This window comes from Camelus ferus, chromosome 13, assembly GCF_009834535.1.
Source record: "Camelus ferus isolate YT-003-E chromosome 13, BCGSAC_Cfer_1.0, whole genome shotgun sequence".
Classification (NCBI taxonomy): Eukaryota; Metazoa; Chordata; class Mammalia; order Artiodactyla; family Camelidae; genus Camelus; species Camelus ferus.
Window position 1 is genome coordinate 634,377 of NC_045708.1, and position 26,957 is coordinate 661,333.

Consider the following 26,957-nt stretch of genomic DNA (forward strand, 5'->3'; position numbering starts at 1 on the left):
CTTTTTTATTCTTTTTGATTACTGTCGTCATTAAAACGACCTAAGTCAGCTCTCATGTGCATCAGGAACTATCTGGGAGGCTGTACAGAACAAACTGAAGATTGAATCTCTTGTCCTGTAGCTGTTTATACTCAACGCAGAGTTTCAACAACGAAGAGGAAATACGAAGCAGAAAATTCCTCTCTGACAAACATGAAGAAAAAAGCTACTGAAAGGAAGGCACCTGCAGGCTCACGTGAGATGTTTGAAGGAACACGTTACAGTCACGGAGTCGCACAGCATCAAACTTAATTCTCCGGGCGGAAGAGCAGAAGAGAAGGAATTTAAAGCCGCAGCCTCTAAAAGAACAAGAGCCGCGGAGGCTTCGCTTCAGCGCCGCCGCAGGTCGCGAGGGAAGGGGGAGGCGGGAGGGAGGGCCAGAGATGAGCCGGCCGCAGGACAGAGTTCTGAGTAGGGGCAGAGCTTCAGGTGGGGCCGGCAGCCGGGAGGTGTGGCCCCTCGAGAACCAGCAGCAGGCTTGCGCACGGACGCGGGACACACGAGCCGCGATCCCCGGCTCAGCTCAGCCCCAGCACCACATGGAGGAGGTCATGGTCCCAGAACCAGGGCATCAGGACCACAAGAGGGTAGGGCCAAAAAGCCACGAGTAACAGGCTGGAAGGAGGAGGGGCCACGGCACAGAGAGGCTTGGTCGCTTCCCCAGGGTCACACAAGCACTGAGCAGGGGGGCAGGGAGGAAGCGCAGAGCTGGCGCAATAGTGGAGCAGATGCAACAGTGCGCGAGCAGCCCAGGTGAGCGGATGCGCTCGCAGACGGGCACCTGGGCGCTCACCTGGCCGGCTCAGGTACCCGCATCTCTGCCTAACTGTCTCTGAACAGATCACAGCAGATGAGTTCAGGTTACTGTTCCCCAGAAAAGCAGAACAATCCCTGCGTGCGTTGTGCGCGGTGGCCTGCTCAGCCCACACACCTGGAATCCGTGCCCCAGTGCATGGCATAGATCTTGGCCAGGTGCCCCCTCAGCGTCCGCCGGGTTCGCATCTGGATTCTTCCCACGGGGTCAATGTTGTTTGTGATCTTAAAAATAAAAGTTACCGCAAGTCAAGGTTCTGTGATGACTGGTCTCACCCGAAGGCTGAAACCTCCTCTCCTCTACCCACCCCCACCCCACCTGGCGGCACCACTGCCCGGGTCCTGCTGGTCACCCGGGCCTCTCCGCCGTGACTCCTCCTCTTCACCCAGGCCTCTGCCTTCCCTTCGGGGTTCTCAGCGAGGCCGCCTCTCTCCCTGGCCACCAGGACCCCATCCCCGCCCCGCCCCAGCGCACAGCACCCGGCGCCGGCCCAGAGCTGTTCTCCCTTGTCCCCCTTCCTCCCACTCACTGGTCACTGCAGCCCAGCTCCTCCTGCCCCTCCAGCGCAGAGAGCGGCCCTTCCCCCAGACTGCAGCCTGGTCAGCCACATCACAAGGTGATACATGGCCCTGCCTGGGACCAGTCACAGCCACCAGGCTGCACATCAAGCTGGACAGCAGTGGCCCTGACTCTGTGCTGCTGCTGCTTACGGTGCAAATCTGCAGGTGCAAAGCTGTTCACTGCAGCCCTGACCTCTGCAATTAAAGGCTTGAGAGAAACTGACCTCACCTAAAAACCACTACTTCCTACACTGAGCACGGCGGCACTCGTGAATGAAAACACGGGGGCAGCGGTCTCACCCCGCCGCGGGCGAGGAGAGCTGTAGCGGTTTGCTCCAGAGCATCCAAGGGGAGGCGGCACGGCACGACCTCTGCGTCTTACCTGGGAGAGAGTTGCATCTGCACATGCTTTCCTGGCGTCCTAAGAGAGGAGAGACAGGGCAGGTCAGTCATGTCTCAGACACAGGTACCTGGTCCGCACCCTCTGCCGGGCGTCGGAAGCAAAGGCAGAGGGTGGCCGGCTCTTCCCCGCTCCGACCCCCAGAGAACACTGCAGAGAACCAGCAACACCCAGGTATGCTCCCAGCCTACAGACCGCCCGTCTGCCCAGCACAGCGCCCCCATGAGCCCAGAGCCAGTGCCGCCTCCCCACCCAGACTTGCACACGGGTCTTGCTCTGTCTGCCCAACAGCCAGGAGCTGTGGGGCCCACAGGAAAAACGTCTGGAAAGCACTCAACGGCCGCCCCAAAGAACTTTTCTCCTAGAGCATGTTAACTAAGGACTTGTCTCCAAGCCAACCACTAGGGCAGACCTCCAAGTAAGAGAGCAAAGGACCGGAGACAGGACACCACGCGCAGGGAAGACTTCACGGCTGCTCATCTTGCTGTTTGTCTTCTTATCTGTAGAGTGACCTCGTGAAGTGACCTTAAAGCTAAAGAAGCCATTCTCACTGCTCTTAAGTGATAGAAGTTACACATCTCAAATTAGCATAAATACGTAAAAGCAAGTAGAAAGCCATACGTGATGAAGGAAGATGAGACAACAGCTTTAAAAGGGTCAAAATTTGAGTGGAGAAGTAATTTTAAGGGAAATCACGACAATTTCTAATAAGAAAAGTGTTTCCGCCACATGGTCTCTGACCACCTGCTTTGAAAATGGCACCTCGCAGGCCCCTGGGGCGCTCAGGCGCGAGGCGCCCCACGCGGCCCTCTAGGTCCAGACCCAGACGGCCTCACTGCTTGTTATTCTTATTTCATGAAGATGGTGGGAACATCCGCCAACCCAGAAGTGGAAAAACATTCAAATGTAATACTGCTATTACAGTGTACCAGATCCTAGATTCCAAATTCAACTTTAATTATCCTAGTAGAAGTCACTGTGCCTAGTCAATCACACAATTAAAAAACAAAGAATTACATAACCAAGCACTTCTATGCCGGCACCTAGACTGGGGTCAAGAGAAGGTGGGGGCCCAGAGCAGCAGGCCCTCCGCCAGCAACGCGCGAGTTCGGCGTGGACGCAGGACTTGTTTCCGAAAGCCATTCTTCCTGACGCTACATACGGCTTCTAATTTTAAAAAAGAGGAACGGGAAAAATTTAAACGGAAAAACTAAACCCCGACTCTGAAGCAGCCTCACCCCATTCGTGCCCAGAGGTCAGAATGGGTTTCACAACGCCCGCGGCGACACAACATGTAACAGAGAGAGAACATTTTCAAACCTAAACACAGGAACTCCAACTTGCTCCGCTTCAGCCAGCGAGCACCTGCGGAAGGGAGGTCAGCGCCACCTCAGGCGGCGGCTCCCCTCCCAGTCCCGCGGGGGGGCCTCCAAGGAGACAGCCTCTGTGTGGCCCAGTAGAGACCGACCTTCAGCGCCTCTCGGGTGAACCCACAGAGCGGCCTGCTGGGGCGCTAACAGGGCGGGACTGGTCTGGGGCTTCTGCGCTGTCCGTGCTAGGGGAGGTCACTGAGCACAGCAGGTCCCCTTTCTTCCTTTAACCAGAGGACCACCTCCAGGCCAGTCATCAGCCCGCTCGCGTCCTGTCTGGATGCCCGTCCAACACAGGGCAGCACAGCGAGGCCTCATCCCACGCGGGCCATGCTGGCAGCAGTATCGCACACACGTGTGCTGGCCTCTAGCACCCCGGCTCTGCTGGGTCGCGGGGCTCATCCTGACCACCCGCGGGGGCTGCGCCGTCGCTCCGGACAGTGTCGGCACCGGCGTGTTTGTGGTGTCTCCCCTCACCCACCAGTAGCCCATGTGCTCAGGATACGCCGTGTTCAATCGGCATCCCTTCAAGAGCCCATGCTTCCTCATGAACAGTCAGAAGTAGGGTGAGACGGTCCTCTGGGGTCTCTCAGCTTGAAAACCAGTTAACGGCGGGCAGCCCCCCAGAGCCACCTACCACCTCTCAGTCTGACCTCCTGCGCCCTGCGCTCTTTAACAAGCAAGCACCCCTGGGCGGTCAGCAAAGAAGGACGCTCTTGCCCTTCTTTAAAGAAAGGCTTCCTGTCCCTACACCCAAAGGTGCAACGGACTCAAATGGCCTGGGGCCCTGTGCGCATGGTGCGCAAGGTGGCCTGGCCGCCCTGCTCGGGAGGGCCCGACGGGGGGCCAGGGCCATGTGAGACGCAGTGAGTGTGGGCAGAGGTGTGTGGGCACAGGCAAGACCCCGCGCTGCCAAGACTCAGTAACAAGGAGGGGAAAATAATACATGTATTTCTTAATTATACACTGAAATGGTGATCTTTAAGATATCTTGGTTTAGATATGGTTCTTAAAAATTATTTCTACTGTTTCTTTGTACATTTGTAAGTTCCAAATGTGGTTCACACGACAGCCCTGCCCCTAGGACGCCTGCTGGAGCTTTAAAAGAAACGGGTCTAAAAAACGAAGAGAGGAAACACTGATTTTCAGCCTTTTCCCCCCAAATTTGGATTTTTTTTAACCTCTGCCATACAGACTTTCCTCATTTGCTATGAACAGATCTGAATCCACTATTTATGAACAACTTATAAATGACAATTTACTGTTGTCAGAAAAGCAAAATTCTGACAGTCTATATTCTGGAGTGTGGCTGGACATATTAAACAAATCTGATTCGAAGCAAACCATTAAAAACAGTCTTCCTTGTTTTTATTGAGCTATATCGTATCTTAAATGTCAAGATTTGAAAGTCCTACAGTAAAAGGGTGTTTTCTGTTTCCTACAGATCTCAGATGACTCCATTATCTTTTCTCAAGTTCCAGAAAAATTTGGCTAAAATGATGCTGATCTTTCTTTCTCTCCAATTTCCACTAAGCTTTCTCAACATGTAACAGGTCCTCTAAAAGGAAACAATCAGGCTCCACGCTTACAGGGAGCTCAGAAAAACAAACTCTTGTTTAGACACGTATTGAAAAGTAATGCTCTGGAGGACGGCTAAGCCTTACAGGCAGAAACAAAACCCTCAGAGAGAAAGCTCCTTCACCCACCCAACGGACACAAATCTAAACATACTGAGGATATTTTTTCTGACAAGCCCACCTCCTTCTCTCACTCTTCATATCAACAGCATGAGAGCAGAAACATCTGCTTGTATTAAATGCTTCTGCAGAGAACAGTCATTGGCGGCACCGCCCCACGAAGCTGGAGCAGCGGAGGGAGGACTCCCAGACCACCGCGCAGCCCTCTCCAACAGTCCCCGGGCCCCGCGAGGCACCGGGTGGACTCAGCCCCAGACCAGGACGGAAGATGCGTGCCGTCTCCCTGCAGGACACACGGCTGTGCTCATCCTCAGTCAGACGTGTGGTGTGTGCTCCGTCTAGCAGCTCTGACAGTCGTAACCACCCTAGGAAACATCTCTTTTCAAAATTAAGAACGAATCAGGCACACCCAAAATTCCTCTTGTTGTTGTTGTTAACGCTCTGATTTTTAAACAAGTTTCCTGCCCTCAACTTAACAGTCATGGTGGGAGAGGCAGGGACCATACTCTACACAGTGACCAACAGAATGTCATAAAGCTAATTCCAAGGTTAAGAAAAAAGGAACAGAAGCACCTCTATAAATTCTACGCAAACATTTTATGTATATTAGAACACAAATGCACTAGAAAACAAAACCCTGACAGGAATACGCCAGGCCAAACGTCTATAGACCTGCAGCTGGCACACCCTGGGCCAGACAGGGTTCAGCTTCAACCCCAGACACTGGGAACAGCTGTGCTGTAACCCATCTTCCCCACAGCTGGTAACGCACCACCCGAAATCCAAACGACTGTAAGACCACACACACGGGGCTACGTACTCTGATTTGGTTTTTAAGCTGCTCGGCCTCCTGCCGTAACTGGTCAAGTTCACTCATCTTCTGCTCTCAGTGCTCCTTGATGTCACCTCAAAGAATCTGAGATCTGAAAGAAACACAGGCATGAAACAATTAATAATCAATAACTGAGAAATGTAATGAAGCAGGTGAGAAAAGGAAGCTGAAGTTGTGAGGGCTACGGTTTCACTACAAATCAGAGCCCTTTTCTTCAGTAGTCACCGGAATGTATAGTGCCCACCAAGGGCCGGTTAACAAAATCTCAGTACGATCACACACTAGCTTTGTGTAACGTTGACATCTAACAGACTACTCAAAAGACAGCGGTGGGCTGAGAGAGGAAAACTGTGGGAGAGCTCTGGGTCCCGCTGTAAACTCAGAAACCTAAGACTGACGTGTACAAGCCAGGGCCAGTGAGTGAGTTTAGGAAACGGGGTACAGTGGCAACCCAGAAGCCACATCACCAGCACCTCAAAACCACATCAATGATCCTGAACCCACGACTGCCCAGATGATGTCAGAATGTCCACACAGCGATTCCAGAAGGGCTCAGTGTGGTGTCCAGCAGGCCTCGGACTCAGGGACAAAGTGCTCTCCCACCAAAATGGGCCCTGGGACCCGAGAAGACTCAGAACCGCCGCCGGTCCTCACAGGCCCAGCCACAGGCCGAGCACAGCAGCCCTGCCCCACTCCTGGCCCTGCCCACACCCATCAGACAGAGCTGAAGTCAGAGTCAAAACAAAACGGTCCTGTTAAACCAGAGACTCATCTTCCCAATGGAATGTCCTAACTAGGGGCTGCATCTCCGACCAAGTCGGCTGTTAAGTCGGTCATAAATATGGCCGACGGATCACGAAGCTGAAGATATAATTACCAACATCTTGTAATCACTTAAGAACACAATTAGCTCCCACATGCAAGCGCAGCGCATGCAAGGGCCTCCTTTCCTAAGCAAATACAGAGGGAGATTTTTCCATCACTGATTTTGTGTAGAAGTCACAGGGTTAGTATAATATATGCCAGATATTTAATTAACAGTAGTTGTTTATTTTTTTGAGACTGAAACACACCTCGGGCACACGGGTCTGCCACTACGGCATTCAGGAAGGCAATCACAGTGACACCGTTTCAGAAATATTTCTGATCAAAACAGCTGTTTCTAAAGGCATTACTTTAAGTGGATGTCGGAAACAGGGGGAAGCCTCGCTAATGCAGAATCCCTGGGCCTCGGCGAAGTTGGATGTGGGAGAGGCCACACCGCGGAATTTCTATCCCGTGTGGTCAGTCACCATTTCCACATACTAACTCCCAGGACTGCAGCTGGTGACTATTAACGTGTGAGATGACAACACCACCGGGAGAACACGAATCACTTTACAGCAGACAGAGGGCTGTGAGGACGCGCTCCCTGACCACTCACGTGGGGCAGTTCTGGCCCAGTCACACTGCCTGTCCCACGTTCCTGTCCGTTAAGAAGCGACTTCATTCAGTTCTTCCAAAATCAACACGAAGAAAAGTAACAGCTGATGTCGTTGGCCACACTGAGTTACACTGAATCACACCGCTCGCTTCGCCCAGCAGACACTCAGACTTAGCTTAAAAGCCAAGCCAGTCTTTAAAGCAAGGGCAAAACCAACAAATTCCTAGGATCCAGGTCAGCAGGAAGTGCCTTCTGAGATGCTACAGGGTCTTTAGATAAAGACTCAAATTCCAGTGTGAGGTGGGATAGCTCCAGAGATCTTCAAGTATTTCTTTTAATTAGATGTTCTTTTTTACATATTATAAAAGAATACATAAATGTAATCACCAGCCATCCTGTTTCAAACTAGAGAAATTAATTTACTGAAAGCCTAAGTACCTTGAAGATGAGAAGCTCCAGCTGTTACGTCACAAGTTTCAGAAGCCATCCTGACACCTGCCGCTTTGACCTCCATCACAAGCAGAGAGAGCAGCACCAGACCCACTTCTCCGCCGTCACCGAGCAGGCACAAACGGTCCCCCTGCCTTCTGCCACAGCCCCTGTGCTGTGTCCACGCCTGAGCCCCAACTAGGGGCTCAGAACCCTTGCTTGTCAGCTTTTAAGAAAAAGGGCGCTCGTACTCGACCACCAAGAAACACGAATGTCCTGAAAGAGCCCGTCTGGCCTGCAACAACCTGGCACTCAGGGCTTCGTTCTGTTGTGTGCGCGTTCAGTGGGGGTGCTGTGGGCTGAGTCAGGGCCCCACGCTCGCTAAGCCTGTGATCTGCCACTGAGCTATTCCCACCTCACCCTGAAATTTTTAAAACATGCCCTTCTTTATTCTTCACGTCAAAGGTGTATTTTCTAAAGTCTAACCTGGAAAAGAAGCTGTCTGTAGGCGGATTCTCGCTGATGAAAGGCCACCGGGCTCTCCAGCGCGCCTGCCTCTCTGATGCCTGGTGGGCACAGGGGCTCACTCTCAAGTGGCCCCGTCCAGGACCACCTCGATGTGGCGCACCCACATCCACGGAAGGACCACCTCCTTCACCTGAGCGCAGGGACCCTGGACTGGCCTCTGGAGGAGCCTGGAGGGACCACATGGCCCCACTCTCAAAGAAGGCCACGCAGCCAATGCTCCCCAAAGAGAAGTCGGCACCCCACGGACAGCAAGGAGCAGGCCTGCTCAAACACACAGCTGAACTGACGGGAGGCAAAAACTCTCCAATCCCCACAAACTAGAGGTCCCTTCCGAAGCTCCTCCGTGAAGACACAGTGACTGAGACACACGAGGCACAGACACTGCGTAAGTGATGCCGCTCTTCCCTCCGTGCGTATGAGGACAAACATTCACGCTAAGGTAAGCAAGCCTTTTTCTATACAACAGAAAAATGTTAATGGTTTTTTCTGGAGAAATTTTGGAGGAATAGTGGGGCAGCTTTCATTTTTCACATTGTCTTATATATATATTTTTTCCTTTTTTCAAAAAAGTTAACAGGTTATCTGGGCCCTGAGAAGCAGTATTCACAATTTTTCCTCCACACTTTTCAGTGTTTTCTTTTTAAAGCTAGCTAATATTAACTTTTTACTGGATGAACTATTAAATAGCACTAAGAACAATAATGAAGGTAGAACAAAAATCTGGAAAAAATGGTCATCATGTGTTAAATGAAAAACAAATTTGTGTGTAATTATTTTAGCTATTTTAGAAGAACAGTAACAAAAATACCGAGTTAAAAAAAAAGACATTTAATAAGACTAACAGCATTTCTGTTAGAATTATTGGTCGTATTTTTGTTTTCATTTTCCAAACACTGGAAATGCAGTATATATTCCCCTCTGATAATAAAAATAAAGGCACATTTTAGAAGTCTTACTTACATGAAGTCGCTTCTGCTTTTCTCTTCACCACTCTTAGTCCCCAGAGCCCCTGCAAGCCCCACCATCAGGTTTACATGGCCGGGTCCCTCCTCTCCCTCAGTGCCAAAGCCTCGGCTAAGCCGCGGCCACGCTGACTCAGCGCCCGGACCGCCTAATCCACTAAGACAGGGCGCCGAGGGGCTCACGTCGTCCGGCATGACCCACATCTGCCACAGCTTTCACTTGGAACATCTGTTTTGGAAATACGTCTCAGAAATTTAAGGAACTTGAAAGCAAGTATGTAAGGTGATCTGTTCCTACGCATACTCGTAAGTCAAGGTGTTGACATAACTTTTTACTTAGGTATTTCACACCTGCGGTACTAGCCATCACTTCATGACCAACAGGGGACACGTCCCTCTAACCAAGGCCCCTGCCCCAGCGCGCCAGGATTCACACAGTCACTAACAGGGACACCCAGGTGGAAGTTCATTCACGACAAAATGGAGTGACTGTATCAAAATATAGTAATTTCAAGTTCTGGTTCTGCCACACACAAGGAATCTGACTTCCACCAACTTACTGCACAGTGGGAATGGTGCTGCCCACACCACAGGCCAAGATGCAGATGAACCAGACAACTGGAAAGGGCTCCCTAAGCCGCTCAGTGACTGGAGCACAAAGTGCACCTTCAGTGGAGCACCCCTCCCCACAGACAGACACAGAGACACAGACACAGAGACACACACACACAGACACACACACAGAGACACAGACACACAGAGACACACACACACAGACACACACAGAGACACACACACACACACAGAGACAGACACAGACACACACACACACAGACACAGAGACACAGAGACACACACACACACAGACACACACAGAGACACACACAGAGACACACACAGACACACACACACACACAGACACAGAGACACACACACACAGAGACAGACACACAGAGACACAGACACAGACACACACACAGACACACACACACAGAGACACAGACACATAGACAGACACAGATACACACACACACAGACACACACAGAGACACACACACAGAGACAGACACACAGAGACACACACACACAGACACAGAGACACACACACAGAGACAGACACACAGAGACACAGACACACACACACAGACACACACACACAGAGACACAGACACATAGACAGACACAGATACACACACACACACAGACACACACACACAGACACAGACACACACACACACAGAGACAGACACAGATACACACACACACAGAGACAAAGACACACACACACACGGCCCCTGGCCCCAGGCTCCCACGCTGTGCTGAACTTTTCACGTAAAAACCAGCCCCACTGAGCATCCAGTGCCTCGTGTGGCAGGAGGCTCCTACCTGCTCATCCACACCAGTACCACACCTCACCTCCAAGACGAAGCAGCATTTTGAGAGGGGGAAGTTTGCATGAGGAGTTTAAATCAATTTCATCACCTTTTTCTATTTTTTTCTTTCACTCCCAAATCCAAGTTAACCTCCAAAGTTAAGACACTGCAACTCCAAGGGGCAACAGAAGGCAGCCCCGCCCCTTCTTCCAGGACACAGACTGTGTGGACGGTGCTGGAAGCACCTGGGGCATCCCCGGTGGGTAATGGGTGTCACTGCAGAAGCCTGGACAGTGGACAGTCCATCCACATGGCTCACCCAGTTGTCCCTGTCATTCAGATGGATGCTGACATATTAAAGAATAAAATGACTGTCTGAAATTCACTTTAAAACAAGGAGGGAAAGGGGTGAGGGCATATAAAAAGCCAGACTGACATGAGCTGAAACTGCTTTAGATTGGCGATGGAGCTCCCTGTAACTTCTAATGTACTTCAGTTTTCCACTGTTTTTTTTTAATGTTAAGAAACAGTGGATTTTGATTTAAAATCCCAATGTAGACTTTTTAGAGAAAATCAGGAAGATCTGAGTATGGTCTGGGGATCTGATGACATGAAGGAGCTGCTGTTCTTTCCTCTGGTGTCACGAGGAGACTAAAGCCTTAAACTGCCAGAAATGCTCCTTACTCATGAGAGAAGTGAATGATTTGGGGACTCTGATAGGAAGGAGGGAGATTAAACAGAACTAGCAGAATTCTGCAAATGCTGGAGCTGGATGATTACATAAAATTCTGCTTTTAATCTATGTTTGAACATTCTCTTCATAAACTTTTTAAAAGGTCATTATTTCTTGGTATTGTTTGACAACATGACTAGCGTGTATAAAATCTGTTATGTATCTCTTGGTTTAAAAATACGGGAACACAGGTGTCCCACGAGCAGATGGTGTGTGTCTGACGTAGAGACCCTGTCACTTCAGCTGGCAGCTTGTGAGAGTCAATCCCAGGAATCCCCAAATTTGTCTCATCAACTAAATGGTTAACTTTGGAGGCTCATATATCCATGTTTCAAATGTGATAAAAATTAAGTTTTGGTGAAACATCACATCGGCTTCTAAGAAGCAGCAGGCAGAATACTCAATGAAATACAAAGCAAACCATGACAAGTTTTCATATGAGCGACCAGACGGTAATGGAGACTCAGACAGGAAAGCTAATTACGTACTAAACTCTCATCTGGTTCTAGACTAAAGGATCCAGCAAATGTTTACACGTGCTTTGAAAACTGCCGCGTGTGTTGCATTTTCTTAGGATGTAGTGATTTACATACTCTGCCCCCAACATCTAAGATATCTCATGAGATTTTCCTATTTCTCGACTTTCTGAGGCCAATTTTAAAAGAAAACTCACAGCCTCTCAGCTCAGTGGTTCACGACTAGATAACGCACATATAAGAGGCTTTTCACGTTCTTCATTTGTGGACCGAGCGGCATGATCTCCTCAATTTACTGTTTAACCCCCAACGTGAGCATGTCTCCTGAAGCATCAGAACAATGTAAAACAATTAATCATCCTCCCCTGAAGCAAATTCATATGATAATCATGTATCGGTTCCATAAGCAGAGAAAGAAGAGACAACACGATCTATGCATAAAAGTAAATTTACCTATTGGCCGCCACAAGGCCCCAGCTAAGGGAAGAGTCCTCACTTCACTTTACTACCTTTCAGACACAAAGTTTCTTGCACTTCTCAAATCACAACAAAACCTACACAGATAATTCATAAAGTCACTGACAGCCAAATGCCACTTACACTCAAACTGAACTTCTGGGAACCTGAGGTGTCCTTTTAGGAAACCCAGACATCCTGGCAGCGGGACAGCCCCCTACGTAGTACCAGGTCGCCAACCTATCTGCTGCCCTGTGAATGGCTCCCACACCACACCAGCACGTGCCTCCCTGATTCCCCAAGACCCACGCCAGTCCTCAAGGGACAGAAGAGTCACAACAGGGCCAAACGTGCCCACAGGGAGCTCCTGTCTAAGAAAAATAAACCCCGTACCTGGCAACAGCAGGAACGTGCTCCAGCTCCACGGACAGACTGCAGAGCACTCAGCCTGTCTTACGACACGCAAAGTAAAACAAACCCTGCCTGCGAGACACCTCCACCCTCCCTGCACAAGACGGCCCGATCAGGCGGGCAGCCACATCGCAACTGCAGAATCTGCAGTTACTGGCTCAGACCCGGAACTCAGAGGCACCATTCAGTTTTACCTGCACACGCAAGCTACAGACCGCTGCTCTGCAATGCCACACCTGGAAATCACTGAAGAATTTACATTTCAGAACACATCAAAGTAAACCTGATAGAGAAGTATATGCTACTGAAAGCTTGTAATAGTTCCAAACATCCTGGTACTGCACCAAGTAACTCAGAACTCAGACTTATTTTATTTAAGCCATAATATAAATACTATTTTGTGCCTGTTAAGAAAAATTCTCGAACTACAAGGGAATTTGAAACTCAGTTCACCTCACACTTCTAGCTAACAAAGCACCAGATGGAGGAGGAGGAGGAGGAGGAGGAGACCCTCGGAGGCCTCTCAGCCCCTGGTGCTGACAGCACAGGCAGCCCAAGCCAGGCATGGCCACAGGGGGTAGGGGGGCCCGGAGGGTCTCCCTGACCGCACGCTGCCGGCTGCTACCGCAGGCCCTCACGCAGCCTCCGGCCTACGAGCCCCAGGAAGCGTACGAGGCTCGTGTGCGCCTGGAACTTAGAGGGATGCTCATTTCGGGCTCTTCTCCTCCTCCTGGTCAACCCGCCCGCCCCTTCCACCAGCCCCCTTCCCACAGCAGAGGCACCCTGACCCTCGTGGCCCCGCAGGGCTGTGTGTGCAGGGCTGCCTGCGCTTCCTTCTAAGCCAAGTCCCTCCTCCTTCCCACCCGCAGGCAATGGCCGAGGTCTGTCCAGGACTTGAAAAGCGGGCCATGGGAGCAGAAATCCACACGTGCAGGATGCATAAACGGGGAGACGATGCCCTACCCGACGCCCCACCACCCAGTGAGCAGGCCGTCCTGGGCTGCTCCTTCCAAAACTGACTGTAAACGCGATGGCCTGCAGCCCGCATCTCCCCTAAAAGTTACAGAAAATAGAAGCTGGCATGTACTTATCAATATACATTAATTTCCTCTGACTGGGTCTTGGTTTTCAAAGAACAGCTGATTCCTCGACACCCGACACCCTTACTGAGCGGTTCTGCAGCAGGAAAGAGCAGCCTGACCAGACTCGCAGCCCGGGCTGAGTCCAGCAACTCTGTAATTCTCATTTTTTTTATCAGCAGTGCTCTTGGTTTTACTCTACAAACTCCTTTTTCACTTCACTCATACCTGTTTACTGAGCATCTGCCATAGACAGAAGACGCCGTGGTCCCTGTCCTCAGAAGCCAGAGTCTAAAAGAGTGACAGACAAACGTGGCTCTCAGGATCTGGTTCGGAAAGGCTCTGGGACTCCACCACGTGGCCTCCTGACTGCTTCAGAACGACAGAAGAGGTGACTCCCCCGTACTCCCAGGTCGCAGCTGACTCGGGGTCCCCTGCTGTGTGTCCACCCCATCTGAGGAGGAGGTCCCACCACCTGTCCACGTGGTTAGCGGGAGGACACGGAGTCACAACCTACCCGAGGTTCAGTCACAAAGAGCAAGACCACGGCTCTGACCTAGGCCCCCTCCACAGTTAACCACACCGGCCCCCTAAGCAATTGGTCACTGGCTGGTAACGGTCAAAGGACCACCTCCTAAATGCCTGCTCCCACACATCCCCCCACCAGGACAAGCGCTCTGCCAGCGACGCAGTGGGCGTTAACACTGACCTAGCCCGTGGAGGGCTTTTTCCTTCCCGCTGCAGGTGCCCCACTAGGGGCAAGAGGTCTTAGCGTCTCTGCTTCGAGACACAGCATCTTAAAACTGCTTCCCACTGGAGGCCGCTGGTTCTGGTGAGCCCGCTACTTAGGTGTTAGTTTCCGGGTGTGACCTCCTCCAGGCTCAGGGGCCCAGTGCCTGCACACCTGAGTGCCCATGTGTCTCCTCCAAGCAGCCGAGCTCTCTAAGCAGATGTCGTCCAATATGAATACAATGTGAGCCACGTAGGGAGTTTTAAATGTTCCATCAGCCGTATTAAAAAAAGGTTAACATTAATTTTAATAATATATTTATTTAGCCCAATATATGAAAAGTGTTATTCCAACATGTAATCAATTTAAAACAATTACAGATGAAGTATTTCACGTTCATTTGTCTTACTACAGTTTTCAAATCCAGGGTGTATTTTGTGCTCCACCTGGGCGAGCCTCATTTCAAGTGCCCTGGTCACGGTGGCGGCCCGGCTGGCACTGCCCGCCCGTCTCCTCCCTCACACAGCACACATTCACGCAGGGGCCAAGCCACTTCACCGTGTCTCTAGAAGAGCAGGAACCAGGCTCTCCCTGCAGAGAACTGACGCCCATTTCCCCAAGCCAGAAAGTGAGGAGACGAGGAGGTTTTCCCAGACTTCGTTTTGCTTCCTCTGCGGCACCTCCTGCTCCAATTCCCTCGCGGGCCAGGCGTGGGCCGCGGGGACTAAGAGCGTCGTCACAGCAGGGGCAGTAAAGTGCGGGAGATGGCGCTCAGGGCCGGATGGAGACAGGTGAGTGCGTGCTGGACAGCAGCTCTGAGTCCCCTCACCCTCTGGAACTGCAGGGAACAGCCAGGGACCCTTTCTCCTGAGCCCTCGTTGTTGATGCGCCGTGAAACCCACCTGCCCCTCCATCCTGCCCTCCCTCCAACTTTGCGAGCTTGTGCTGGCTTCCCGGGTGGAGCACAGAGCCTAGTACATACTTCATGATGGAACTTCAATGCATCAACCTCTTCAAACCTGCTGAGGCCAAGCAGGAAGTCCCATGTTTGAGACTTTAATTATCTCAGAGCCAAACTTCACACATAACGAAGCAGCGGAGGGCACACACCTGGAGGGAAGGTGCAGCAGAAAGGCGGGAGGACCAGAAAGCAACCCCACAGCCCGGGGGTGGCAACCTGCACACACCTTTGAGGGGCCACAGCCCCCCAGCCTGGGGGATGCCCGCTCTCTGGTCACTTGCCCCTCCCCCCACCATCTTGCAGAGAGGCTCCAGCTCTACATTCACTCCCCGCAAACGACGGGGACCACCCTGGGCTTCCCACGTGCCTTCGCATGCCCCGCGGCTGAGGGTGCACGTACGGGCCTCAGTCCTGACTCTCATCCCCAGGGGCCTCCAGTAAGTTGCTAGCACGTCTCCGGCTGGGATCTCGGTGTGAAAGCAGACAGAGCGACAGCTGCCTCGCACACTGCGGGGCCTAGTGAGGACCCACGCACAGTCTTCAATACCCGACTGAACCACAGCAAACGCTCACTCAACACGACCTGTTGTCAAAGCAGTAACAGGACTTTCAACCGGAACAACCTAAGTACCAGAAAACGACCTCCTCCTCCACCGGCCACACTGCCACCCCGTCAGCAGGGCAGGCCCTTCTGCACAGCTCAAGACCATGGGCAACGCTGGCCGCCAGGTGACACAGGGGCTCGCCAGGAAGAGGGGAGACCTGCTCACGTGCTAACTGCTCATTTAGTTTTAAAAATATCTGTATGGAAGCTCAGTAACACAATGAACAGGTATGATCTGACACATTCTGACACACTCAACACCTCTGAGACCACCGCCTCAGCTAAGGGACAGATCCCCACCCGAAAGCCTCCTCCTGCCCCTCTGAAATCCCACCCCCACCCCCTGCAACCACGAATCTGCTTCTGTCACCACACGTAAGTTCTCATCTAGAATTTCATACTCATGGAATCACACAGCATGCACCTTCAGGTCTGACTCGGCTCCCTCAGCGCTCAGCCAGCTGCTGCACCTACAGGGCTTCACTATGAAACGGGCTTTCGTTTCTCCAGGGTGAGCACCCAGGAGTGGACTGGCCAGGTCTACACGGCCAGCACACAGGTAACACGCTAAGATGCTGCCAGACTGTTTTTCTCATCCCACCATCAGCGAGGAGAGCCCAGCCCCCACACTCTCGTCAGCACATGGTGTGGTCAGTCTTTCTAATTTCAGCCAGTGTTAAGAGATGGTTAGCGGTGTCTCACTGTGTCTTTTTTTTAATGGAAAGATTCTTTAAATTCTACAGTGCTTCATAGTTTTCAGAAGTTTTACACACACAATCTCCTACAATCCCGTAACCACCCCGTTTCCCTCACCCCTACTTCACCGCCCCTTCCCTCTCCCCGAGGGTAACCACTGATTTGTTCTCTGCATCTGTGCGTCTGCTTCCTTTCTGTCTTATTCGCTAGTTTGCTGCATTTCCTACATTCCACAGATAAGTGACGTCACACAGCACTTGTCTTTCTCCAACCTGTTTCACTCGGCATCATGCCTTCCAGGTCCACCCGTTGCTGCAAGCGGCTCGTGTCCTCCTTTTCTGGGCTGAGTAGCGTCTCCCTGGTGGCTGGTGATTGTGATTGTCTTCTCACGTGCTTATCTGCTCTATGTATTTACTCTCTGGTGAAGCGTCTGTTCCAATCACTGGCTTTTTGCGGGGGGTGCTTTTTTTTAACACTGAACTTTGAGAGTTCTTTACTTATTCTGGACACGAGTTACCCAAAAGACATGTGATCTGCTAACATTTTCTGCCAGTCTGTGGCTTGTCTTTTCATTCTCTTAACTGTATCTCTGAAGGAGCAGACATTTTTAAACTCGATGAAATCCCATTTATGCATTCTCTTTAATGGATTGTCTTTGATGTCATTAAGAAATCCCTCCCGAACCCGAAGTTTCAACGTTTTGTGTCTTTGAGAGGTTTTCCAGCACCGGATGCAAGTCCATGACTCACGTGGAGTTAATTTCTGTCCGTGGTACACCTCTTCCATACGGACACTCAGCCGTTCAAGCACCTAACCATTCAATTCAGTTCTGCACCTTCATTCAAAAGCCCTTCGATGTGCAGAGAGTTGCAAGAACAATACGAAGAACTGGATGCCGCCGTCCAGCTTCTCCACCCCTCACTGGGACCCCCCTGCTCTGTCACCTCCACTACACACAAACATTGGCATTTCTGCTTCAATTGTGTGGCCTCACCTTCATCCGTATCATCTGCTGGATTCCCAGCTAAGATCTGATTTGGAAAAGGGGCTCGCTCTCCTGCTTTCAGTGAAGGAAGCTGGAGAGATCTTCTTCTCCAGAACGGGAACCATCATCTCCAGGACCTTAACCCCTTCTGCTGAACATGGGAACAAGCCTTGAAAGAAAACACCCTTCTCTGGGTCAATTTGTTCTGAAAACCAACTTCAGGCTTAAAAAAGAGATGGGCAAAACTGTAACAAAAACCAAGCTATTACAAAAGAAACCTTAAAGAAATTTAAATATTCTACTTTAAAAATTGACAAGGATCAATTACGTTAAAATTACCTTAATTCAGAAGTGCTTCTGGTCTGGTCTCCAAAACATGTAAAAGTGTCTGCAACAGAGAAAAGGCCGTATTTGCACGGATTCGGGCTGTGAGGCACAATATTCCGTACATTTTGAGAAGCACAAAAATCAACCCTTCCCCGTCACCATTTCTTGCCCCCAAGTCGCTTTATTTATTAGTAATTTGTATTAACTTGTGTTTAGTTTCTCAGTGTGGAAAAAAAGAGGAAATCTGATCTAAGTTTCTTTTTAAAAATTCTTAGAAGTGCCTCAGGGAAAATACCTTGAATTAAACCTTGAAAAGTATCGGGGGAAGGGGTGTTTAGACTTCTGTAACAACAGAAAAATCACTGCCACTCAAGAAGCTTCTAACAGTGGTCTCACCCAGACTTGCCCTCTGGCAGGCAGGAGAGCTCATCTGAATTTCAAAGGAGCCCCTGGGCATCTCCTGAGTGCCAGCCAGGGCCAGCCCTCCAGCCACCCAGTCGCCACAGCGCCACCCAAAGCTGTGACCCCAGGGTCCAGGCCGCGGGAGCAGAAGACATCACAGCGAAGCCTTTGGACTTGCCGCTCAGCATACTGCAGCCAGCACAAAACATATTTAACTCCAGATTTCTTCTGAAATATCTCCTTGTCCTTCCCCAGAAACGAGGCTTCAACATCATTACAGATGCTTTGGTAACGTCTCCAAATCACACCCAGTGTGAAAAGACCACTTCTGGACATCGCACAGGTTCTCAGCTGCCTGCTGATTAGTCCCCTGCCTACCACGTTCACGCTCACGTGCACGCGTCGCACCTGGGGGCCACAAGAGCCACCAGCAAGCTGAAATGCCCCCCAGCTGAACTATGAATTTATTTACTTATTATTAACTTATTTAACAAAACAGGCTCACTAGGGAATTACGCAGTTTATGTTACAGGCAAACGCACGCTCCTCTGGCAGTGGAAGTGGGTGTGCGAAGAAAAGTTCGGTGGCTCCTCAAAAAGTAAATGAAACACAGAGTTACCGTGTGGCCAGCAATTCCACTCCCAGGTATGTTCTCAGAAGAATGGAAAACAGGGACTCAACAGGTGGACACGCATGTTCACAGCAGCACCATTCATGATCGCCAAAAGGCAGCAACAGCCCGAAATTCCGCCAGTGGATGAAGAGAGAAGGCAACGTGGGGCGTCCACACCACAGAGCACTGTTCACCCGTAACAGGGATGAAGCACTGACAGACTAACACAGAGGGCCCCTGAAGACACTGCTGCGTGATGAAGCCAGACACAGAAGGTCACGCAGCCTGCAATCCTATTTAAATGAACTATCCAGAACACAGACAGAACGCCGTGGTCGCCAGGGGCTCTGTGTGCAGTGAACAACGGCTCAAAGGACACGGGGCTCCTCCTGGGGTGACGAAATGTTCTGGAATAAGGTAAAGGCAGTGGTTGCACAACACGGAATATATTAAAATGCCACTGAGCTGTTCACTTTAAAAAGGTTTTGCTATATAAATTTTATTGGGGGGGTGGGTAGGGGCAGGAAAAAGTGCTGTTAAAGATACCTAAAATAACAAACGAAACCAGTGGGTGTGGGTGTGGGTGTGGGAGCTGGAGGTCAGTGCTCACCTTCCCCTGAACCGTCTGAGGCGAGCTCCTAGGGCGGCAGGCTCAGGGCTTCCACGGATCACTCAGTGTGAAAGCCTGGAGTGGGGGTGGGGTGTAGCTCAGCGGTGGAAGCATGTGCTTAGCATGCAGCAGGTTCTGGGTTCAATCCCCAGGACCTCCATCAAGTAAATAAATAAACCTAATTACCCCCCCCAAAAAACTAAGAAGGGCTAGTTTCTACAAACCTCCAGTTACGAAACAAGTAAGACGTGGGACGTAACGCACAACACAAGGAACACGGTCAGTAACACTGCAGTAACCGCATGGGGCCAGAGGGTTCCCAGACTTACCATGGGGATCATTTCACAACGTATGCAAATGTCACCACGCAGTACCCCTGAAACTAACACAACTGTACATCAACTTACTTCAGTTCACAAAAAGGGCAACAGTTTCACATGGGCCTGTGTGATATGGGCAAAGTCCTGGAAACACACCCACAGGACTGGGCTCTGCGGCTCAGCGAGGAGAGCTGAGGCAGGGCATGCGGCTGCCCCCTGCCCCGGAGTCAGAGGCGAAGGCGGGTGCTGGTTGGAGTCTGTCCGGCCCTGTCTCCCAGCCCAAAGCACAGAGGCCACTGGATGACAGCCGGAGGACGCTGCCATCTTAAAGAACGCGCGCACCACAGTGCCCTATCACCCAGGAGGCTCTGCTCCTGCGGCTGCATCATGTTAAAACCCTTAGAGCAGTTTTCCCAAGGTGGGATAATTATGTCAAAGATTTTGCACTTTTTTAAGGCTCTGGATAAAATCAACCGACCTACGTTTTGCTTCAGTGTAGCTGTCAGCGCCGCGGCGCTAACTGTTCCCACGATGAGCTTCTCTGTACACACACATCCCAGCACACCCTGAGGCTTTCAGTACCACACACAGGGTTTGTATGAGGATTGTTATTTCAGTATTTTTCAAAATCTAGAAACTGAAATCCTCTTAAGACACACCTAGAAAGCCCCTTCACTGGCGGCGCCACCATTTCAAGTCAAGCAGAGGCACTCGTGTGGGGAATGAGGTCCTCCATGTCCCCAAAGCCTCAAGACAGCAAGAGCACACAGGCGCACCACTGCTCATCTGCACCTCTCAGGTCCCAAAGCAGACCGGACACAAGCGAGGGCTTTAGTCTGCCTCCTCTTCAGCGAGGATACGCGTGTATTCTAACACGTGCTGGGAGGTGTCTGAGTATAAGCCGCAGGGGGCAGTGTGTGTGTGTGACACAGACACCAGTCTCTCTCTAAACCCTGAGAGAGGCCACAACACACCCAGCCCTCGGAACTTTGCATAAAGGACTCGGTGCGCGTCAGACACAGCAGACGTCTCACTTCCGCATAACTCTCTAGTACAGAAGCGTCCTGAAGAGGCAGCACGTGAAAGGACAATGTGATGAAACGACCATGTGAAGGAAGCCCCGGCCAAGTTCAGGAATAAATGTGAAGGTAAAAGGAGTGATAACTGTAACAGAGTATTAGTTACTGAAAAGTGCACAATAATAACAGATACATGCAACACAGAAACAAGAAGAAAGGAAAAAGCCTTTCTTTACAGAGAAATGCAAACAAATGCAGAAGGGGCGACAGACTTGGAAAACAACCACCTGGGGCCTCCAGAGCAGCCACGGACGCAGGCAGACCTCCCGTGGTGCTGAAGGTGGTGGGTGACAGTGCGTGAAGTTACAAGACACTCCCCAGGACTGAAAGCATCACTCACAGATCATCTCCTGACTATCGAAAAAGAAGCTATTACAATGAACAGATCCGGTGGGCACCACCTGGAATCAAGCGATTACACATAGTGTCACCAGTGTCGGAACAAACCAGCACGATGCGACAGAATGAGAAGCACAGGCCACCAGAGAGGCATTCCTGCCAAAAACACTCGGCCTCATCCAACCGCGAGGAAACAAGTTACAAAGATCTAGAGTGTGAGACATTACAAGAAACTGACCTGAACTCTCCAAAAAGGTCAATGTCACGACAGACACGTGTGAAGACCACTCTGGACGTGTGAGCCTTGGGAGTCATGATCACGACACAAAACACACACAAGAACCTGCTTTCAGTCCTGAATTTGAAAAAAGGGAAGGAAGACATTCTGAAGAAAACTCAAGAAACTTCAGCGTGGACTTGGACTGGGCGTTACTGGATCAGTGCCTGAGGTTCGGGGGTATAAGGAAACTACTGTGGATACACAGAACATCCTTGTTCTTGAGACAGGCTGGAGTTGCACAAGGGGTAAAGGACCACGACATCTATGTACAAGAAGCACACAGAGAGAAGAGAAAGGAAATATGGCCGCCAAAGTGGCAAGTTACTGAATCTTGGTGAAGCTACACATGCCCGCTGACCTACCCTCAGCTTCCTGTAGCTTCAAAACTTCTCCAAAACTGAACGCCAACAAAGGGCAAATACACATTTTCTAAAAACGCTGCAGTCATCAAACAAAAGACGCGATGACTTGAAGACAAAGTGAGAGAAAATGACTGTATTTTATGACTTTTTTTTTTTTACTTTTCCACTAACCAACAGTAAGGAAAAGCTTCTTTAGTAACTGGAGAACCTGGCACGATACACGCGCACGACCTTAACGACACAATCAATGCATTTTGGTTTTTAAAAGTGCGCCTTTTAAATAGATGAATATATAATTTTTAATTTTCAAGTTTAACTAGTTTTCTTCATTTTGACAACGTTTTAAGTGTTACTGTTCTCAGGCTGGCCAGAGGTTTATCACTGCAATTTTTTCCAAGGACCAGTCTTCAGTTTCGCTGGTTTTTCTCTACCGTGTTTCTGTTTTCAATTTCATGAGACTCTGCCCCTCCCTCCGTGTTTTGAGGTCAGCGTGCTCAAGTGCAGACGGGTGAGGCCGCCTGTCTTCTGCAGGAAGCACTGAGTCCCACACATTCCCGACGAGCACTGCGCTCACTACGCCCCACGAATGTGGAGTTTTGTTTTCACTTTCATTCACATTAAAATATTTTCAAGTTTCCCTTATGACGTCATCCCTGACTTGTTTAATTTCCAAATACCGGGACTTTCCGCACAGTGTTCCGCTGCTGACTCCAAGTTTGGCTCCAGGGCGGCCCCGTCCGCTCCACCGACAGCTCACCTCTCAACAGCCTGGCGCCTCTCGTGGCCCTCACAATTTTCACTGGGTACCAGAGGACAATAGAAACCAAAGGAACCACATCCATGCCTAGGGACGGGCACAGCCTCCTTCAGGTGGGCTGTCAGTATGGAAAATTAAGGAAATCTAGTCTTTTTTTTTCTTTTTTTTAAACCAGAATACAGATTGTGCGACTAATGGCTGAAAGCCTGTGGCGAACTGGACGTGGCAGCTCCCTGGGTGGCGGGGCTGCTCCAGCAGGGAAGCCAGGCCCGATTTGTGGCCCACAGCTCTCGGGTGCCTCATCGGCCCAGTCCACTGCTGCCCCGCCTTTTCAGTTGGCCACCGCAGTGCCACTCTCCTTCGCTCGCAGGGCAGCCCCCACTGCCAGGGCCGCCTTCTAGACGAGGGGGCCTGGGAGCCGGTCCTGAGCCCAGCGAGCTGCCCGCGGGCTTGGTACTGCTCAGGGCACCACCGGCTCCCAACTGCTTCAGCGGTTAAGCTGCCCTAACCTTATGACACCAGAATATTCTTCTCAAAAGTTATCAGCCCAAGAAGACAGGTACTCCCCTCACACCTGCTGCGAGCCGGGAGCTGGAAATTCAGACTCACGGGAAGCTGAAGACAGGCTTGCGGCCGCCTCGGTCTGAGCTACCGACGGGCCTTCACTTTGTTTCTGCCGCGCCTGCGGCCAGTCCCCAGCAGGCCGGGCTCTGCCCCGCTTCCATGTGTCCAGAGGCTTCGTGACAAGCACCCCCAGATGCCACACTGGGAGTTGTGGACACACCGCCACCTAACTGCGGAGCACCGCCGGTCAGACTTCCGGAGCACACCACGCAATGACTTCACACGGTGACACACCAAGACTCTCGTGCTTGTACCGTCTCTTTCTCAAATACCGAGAAAATGAAAGGACACAGCAGGGCTGCAGCTTCACCGTCAAAGCCTGGGATGAATCCAGTTCAAGCTGAGGTGTGCCGGGGACAGGAGAGGCAGGCGCGACCACACAGAACCATTCTGGCTAACCCTGGCTGCTTAACAGTAAATTGTAACCACCTTCAGATGTTTTTTTAATTACCCTGTATTTTCTTGTGCTCATTACAAGGTTAAAAAACCTCAGGGGTAGGGTATAGCTCGGTGGTAGAGCACATGCCCTAGCATGCACGACGTCCTGGGTTCAATCCCCAGCACTGACATCAAATACATAAATAAACAAATCTAATTACCTCCCCCAAAATATGGGTGGGGAGGGCTTCACTGTGGTCTCCACATGGCATGCGGTAAATCTTCTGGGGTAAAGTTATGGGGAAATTCCTTCTTTTCACTGAAGGGCAGGAACTGTGCGACCTGACCTAAGCAGACAGGCCTCCAGCTGCCCTCAGCTTAGGTCCACCCAGGCGACTCACTCAAACTCTGCAACAAAAAGTAACTGCCGTCAAGCACAGCAGGAACTGCTGAACATGTGACACGCTTCTGGAGGAAGAAACAGGGAGATACAGCCAGGGAAATACATCAGAACAGAAAAATGAGTAAAAACAGCTACACGCTCAGAGCACTTTAAATTCAATGCAGAAATAAAGAGGCATAACTAAAACACCACCTGCGTACAGAGCTGATGATCCCCTCCTGGAACTACCTAGGCTTCCAGACTGAAAAGCTGTACCAAAGGCCCAGCGTAGCGGACAAGGGGAGACAGGTTACCAGGATACATCACACTTCAGAGCACCCAGGCAAAAGCCAGGTCCTCAAAGTCCCCAGATGGAAAAAAGCTGCTGATACACAAAGGATCAAGAATCACCAGCATCTGGTTTCTCAACAGCAACAGTGGAAACTGAAAGCACACAGAGCAACGTCTTAACCTAATTCCAGACAAGAACTGCCAGCCTAAGGTCAGAATAAAGACACACACAGTCCAGGATGCTACCAGAGGACAGTCTCCTCGGGGCAGGGGTCACATCTGGGACTTGGGATCCAGGAGCCGGGACCACCTTCTCTGTCCCTGCCGGCCCTGAGGCGCGGTGGCCAGCGCACCTGACTCGGTAGTGACGCCCCACACGGCGACCCCCCCCACCCCGCCGCGAGGCCGGGCCGCACAGCCACTGCGCTCCTCGCCCAAGTCTCACAGCAGTCACTGAGTGAGCCTGAGCACACCCATTGTGTCGGGCAACTAAACCGCCGTGCTCTCACCCCCAACTGGATTCTGAAGTATATCTGGAAAAAAGATACAGGTAAAATTATTTTTAATCAACAATAAGTTAATCAAGTACTCGCTACACGCCAGATGCCATGTTGCCGAGCACTTACGTGTACCGTCTGATGGCCCCCCAGGCACCCGATGAGTGGGTGCTGTCACCTTCATTCCTTGTGATTCCAGTTCTGTAAAGTTACAGAAAAGATACCTGAGGCAAAGAGGTCAAGAACTGGCTGGACGGTGCACAGCAAGGGGCTTACACCCACACCATTCTCACTGTCATCTCCAGACGTTGCGTCATCGCACATTTTTCAAAAAGAGAGTAAGATACAAAAGTCCCTTTGCTCAGGACGTTCTTGGCCCTCTCTTGCCCTCCGCCAGGAAGTATCACTCAGCCTCAAAGACAGAGCTTTACTGAACCTTCCCAAGGGCCCACCCCACCCGCCAGCCCTCCCTCCTGCTCTGTGACCCACCGCCACACCATCCCAGGGGGCTGCAAGCAAGGCCGCGTAACCTTCACCGCTGCTTTGGATGCTTTTTTCTGGAGGGGAGGGGTGTGTTCAGTCTACAGGCTACTGCTCCTAAAAGCTTGCTCCCAGTCTCCTCCTCCAAACCCTGGTCTTGAGATGGCCCCCGGCTCCCGGCAGCACGTCCCACGACACACCCGCCTCCCACTCACCCTAGTCACAGCTGGCCACGGCGGGGACAGGCAGGTGCCCCAGCTCAAGCCGTCGAACAAACTCTCCCCCAGTAACGCGGAAGCTGAGACTGCGAGTGGTGCGGGCTCTCGGGTCTGGAAGTGGGACATGAACTTGAAAGCGGTGGCTGGTACCCTCCACAGCCTGGACTGAGCAGTAGAAAGAAGGGCAGCAGAGCTGCACGCAGGGGGCACACTCCCCACTGACCCTGCCCCCCACCTCCAGGCCTCTGCATTAATTCTTGTTTTTTCTCACTCTGGAGCTTCAGCTGGTTTGTCTCCTACAATCAAGTAGCTGATTTCTGCACGCCACCCTACAGCAGCACGAGGGCTCCGCTCCCTAGGGGCTTCCAGGAAGCACGCTGCCTCCGCGCATCAGGGCTTCACCCGCCGTCTGTGCGGGGCGACTCCCCGTCCCACCCGTCTGGTCCCCCAACCTGAACCCTTGGCCTCCAACCACAATGCGCCACGGCCCCACCTGGATGGGGCGCCTCCTCTCACCTGACCCACGTTAGCACCATCTGACACCCACCCCGCGTCCCCCCCTTCAACAGACCGGTTCAGGTGACACCATTTCCTGGAGCACCCCCCCCCCACCTCGTGGCTACCCCCTTCCCTGCCTGCACCCAGCCCCAGGACCCCCCAGCGCAGTGCTCCACGGGCTCAGCCCCGGCGGGGCTACAGGCTTTCCTGTCCAAACCCTCAAGCTGGTCATTCACCAACCCCTCAGGCACAGAGCACCCCTCCCTGCACCCCACGTCCACTCCCGGGCCTCCTGTCAGCTCTGCTTCTTTGCCTAGCCTGCCAGTAACTCCCTCCCTGTCCCCCTTCCTCTCCAACCATCTTTGCATCACAGCCTGATTTATCTCTCTGAAGGACAGCTCTGACATCTGACTCCTCCGCTCAAGTCTTCAAATGCTCCTCCTACAGAAGGAAAGCACACTTTTCAGCCTGGCGCAGTTTAGAGCCGTTGGCCTTTCCCACTGCACTGCCAGGAACCCTCCCCAGGGTTCTGAACGCACACACAAAGGCTCTGGGTGACTCTGGTGCCCTCTGCCAGGTCTGGACCAAGACCCAGGCACTGGTCTCTCACACAGGAATCCTGGAAACATGAGTGTATTCTTGCCTTGAAGAATTAGAGACAATTTTTTTTTAACAATTAACGATTTGGTGATTTGCGGGGACGATAGAGAACATAAACTCTGACAACAGTTGATTTTTCTTTTAAAGTCAAAAATAACATTAATTCAGAAATAACAGGGAAAGGGTTCACATACTGTTGAAGCTTCTGAGGGAAGTGTCCCAGAAAACAATGACTGGAAACGTCCAACAAAACCAGGCTACACGGATGGCATACTCTGACTTTTAATACCCTCATACAGTTTCACGGGATAAAGTTCATGGTCCAGTTACTTCAATGAAAGC

At 51.3% G+C, this 26,957-nt stretch overlaps 1 protein-coding gene across 4 annotated transcripts in view; it reads right to left on the bottom strand.

Moving 5' to 3' along the window:
• The window catches only part of GNB1 (G protein subunit beta 1), a 65,185-nt gene that overhangs the window by 16,826 nt on the left and 21,402 nt on the right, over positions 1 to 26,957 (bottom strand). For 2 of the 4 annotated variants that reach the window (XM_032494960.1, XM_032494958.1), the window contains exons 2-5: positions 17,898 to 17,946; positions 5,701 to 5,803; positions 1,796 to 1,834; positions 971 to 1,077 (exon numbers count right to left, since the gene is read on the bottom strand). In XM_032494960.1, the coding sequence (XP_032350851.1) occupies positions 971 to 1,077; positions 1,796 to 1,834; positions 5,701 to 5,757 (203 nt within the window). In that variant the 5' untranslated portion in view covers positions 5,758 to 5,803; positions 17,898 to 17,946. Of the gene's footprint in view, positions 1 to 970; positions 1,078 to 1,795; positions 1,835 to 5,700; positions 5,804 to 17,567; positions 17,691 to 17,897; positions 17,947 to 26,957 lie in introns of those variants that run through there. The other 2 variants (XM_032494961.1, XM_032494959.1) reach the window with 2 other exon arrangements.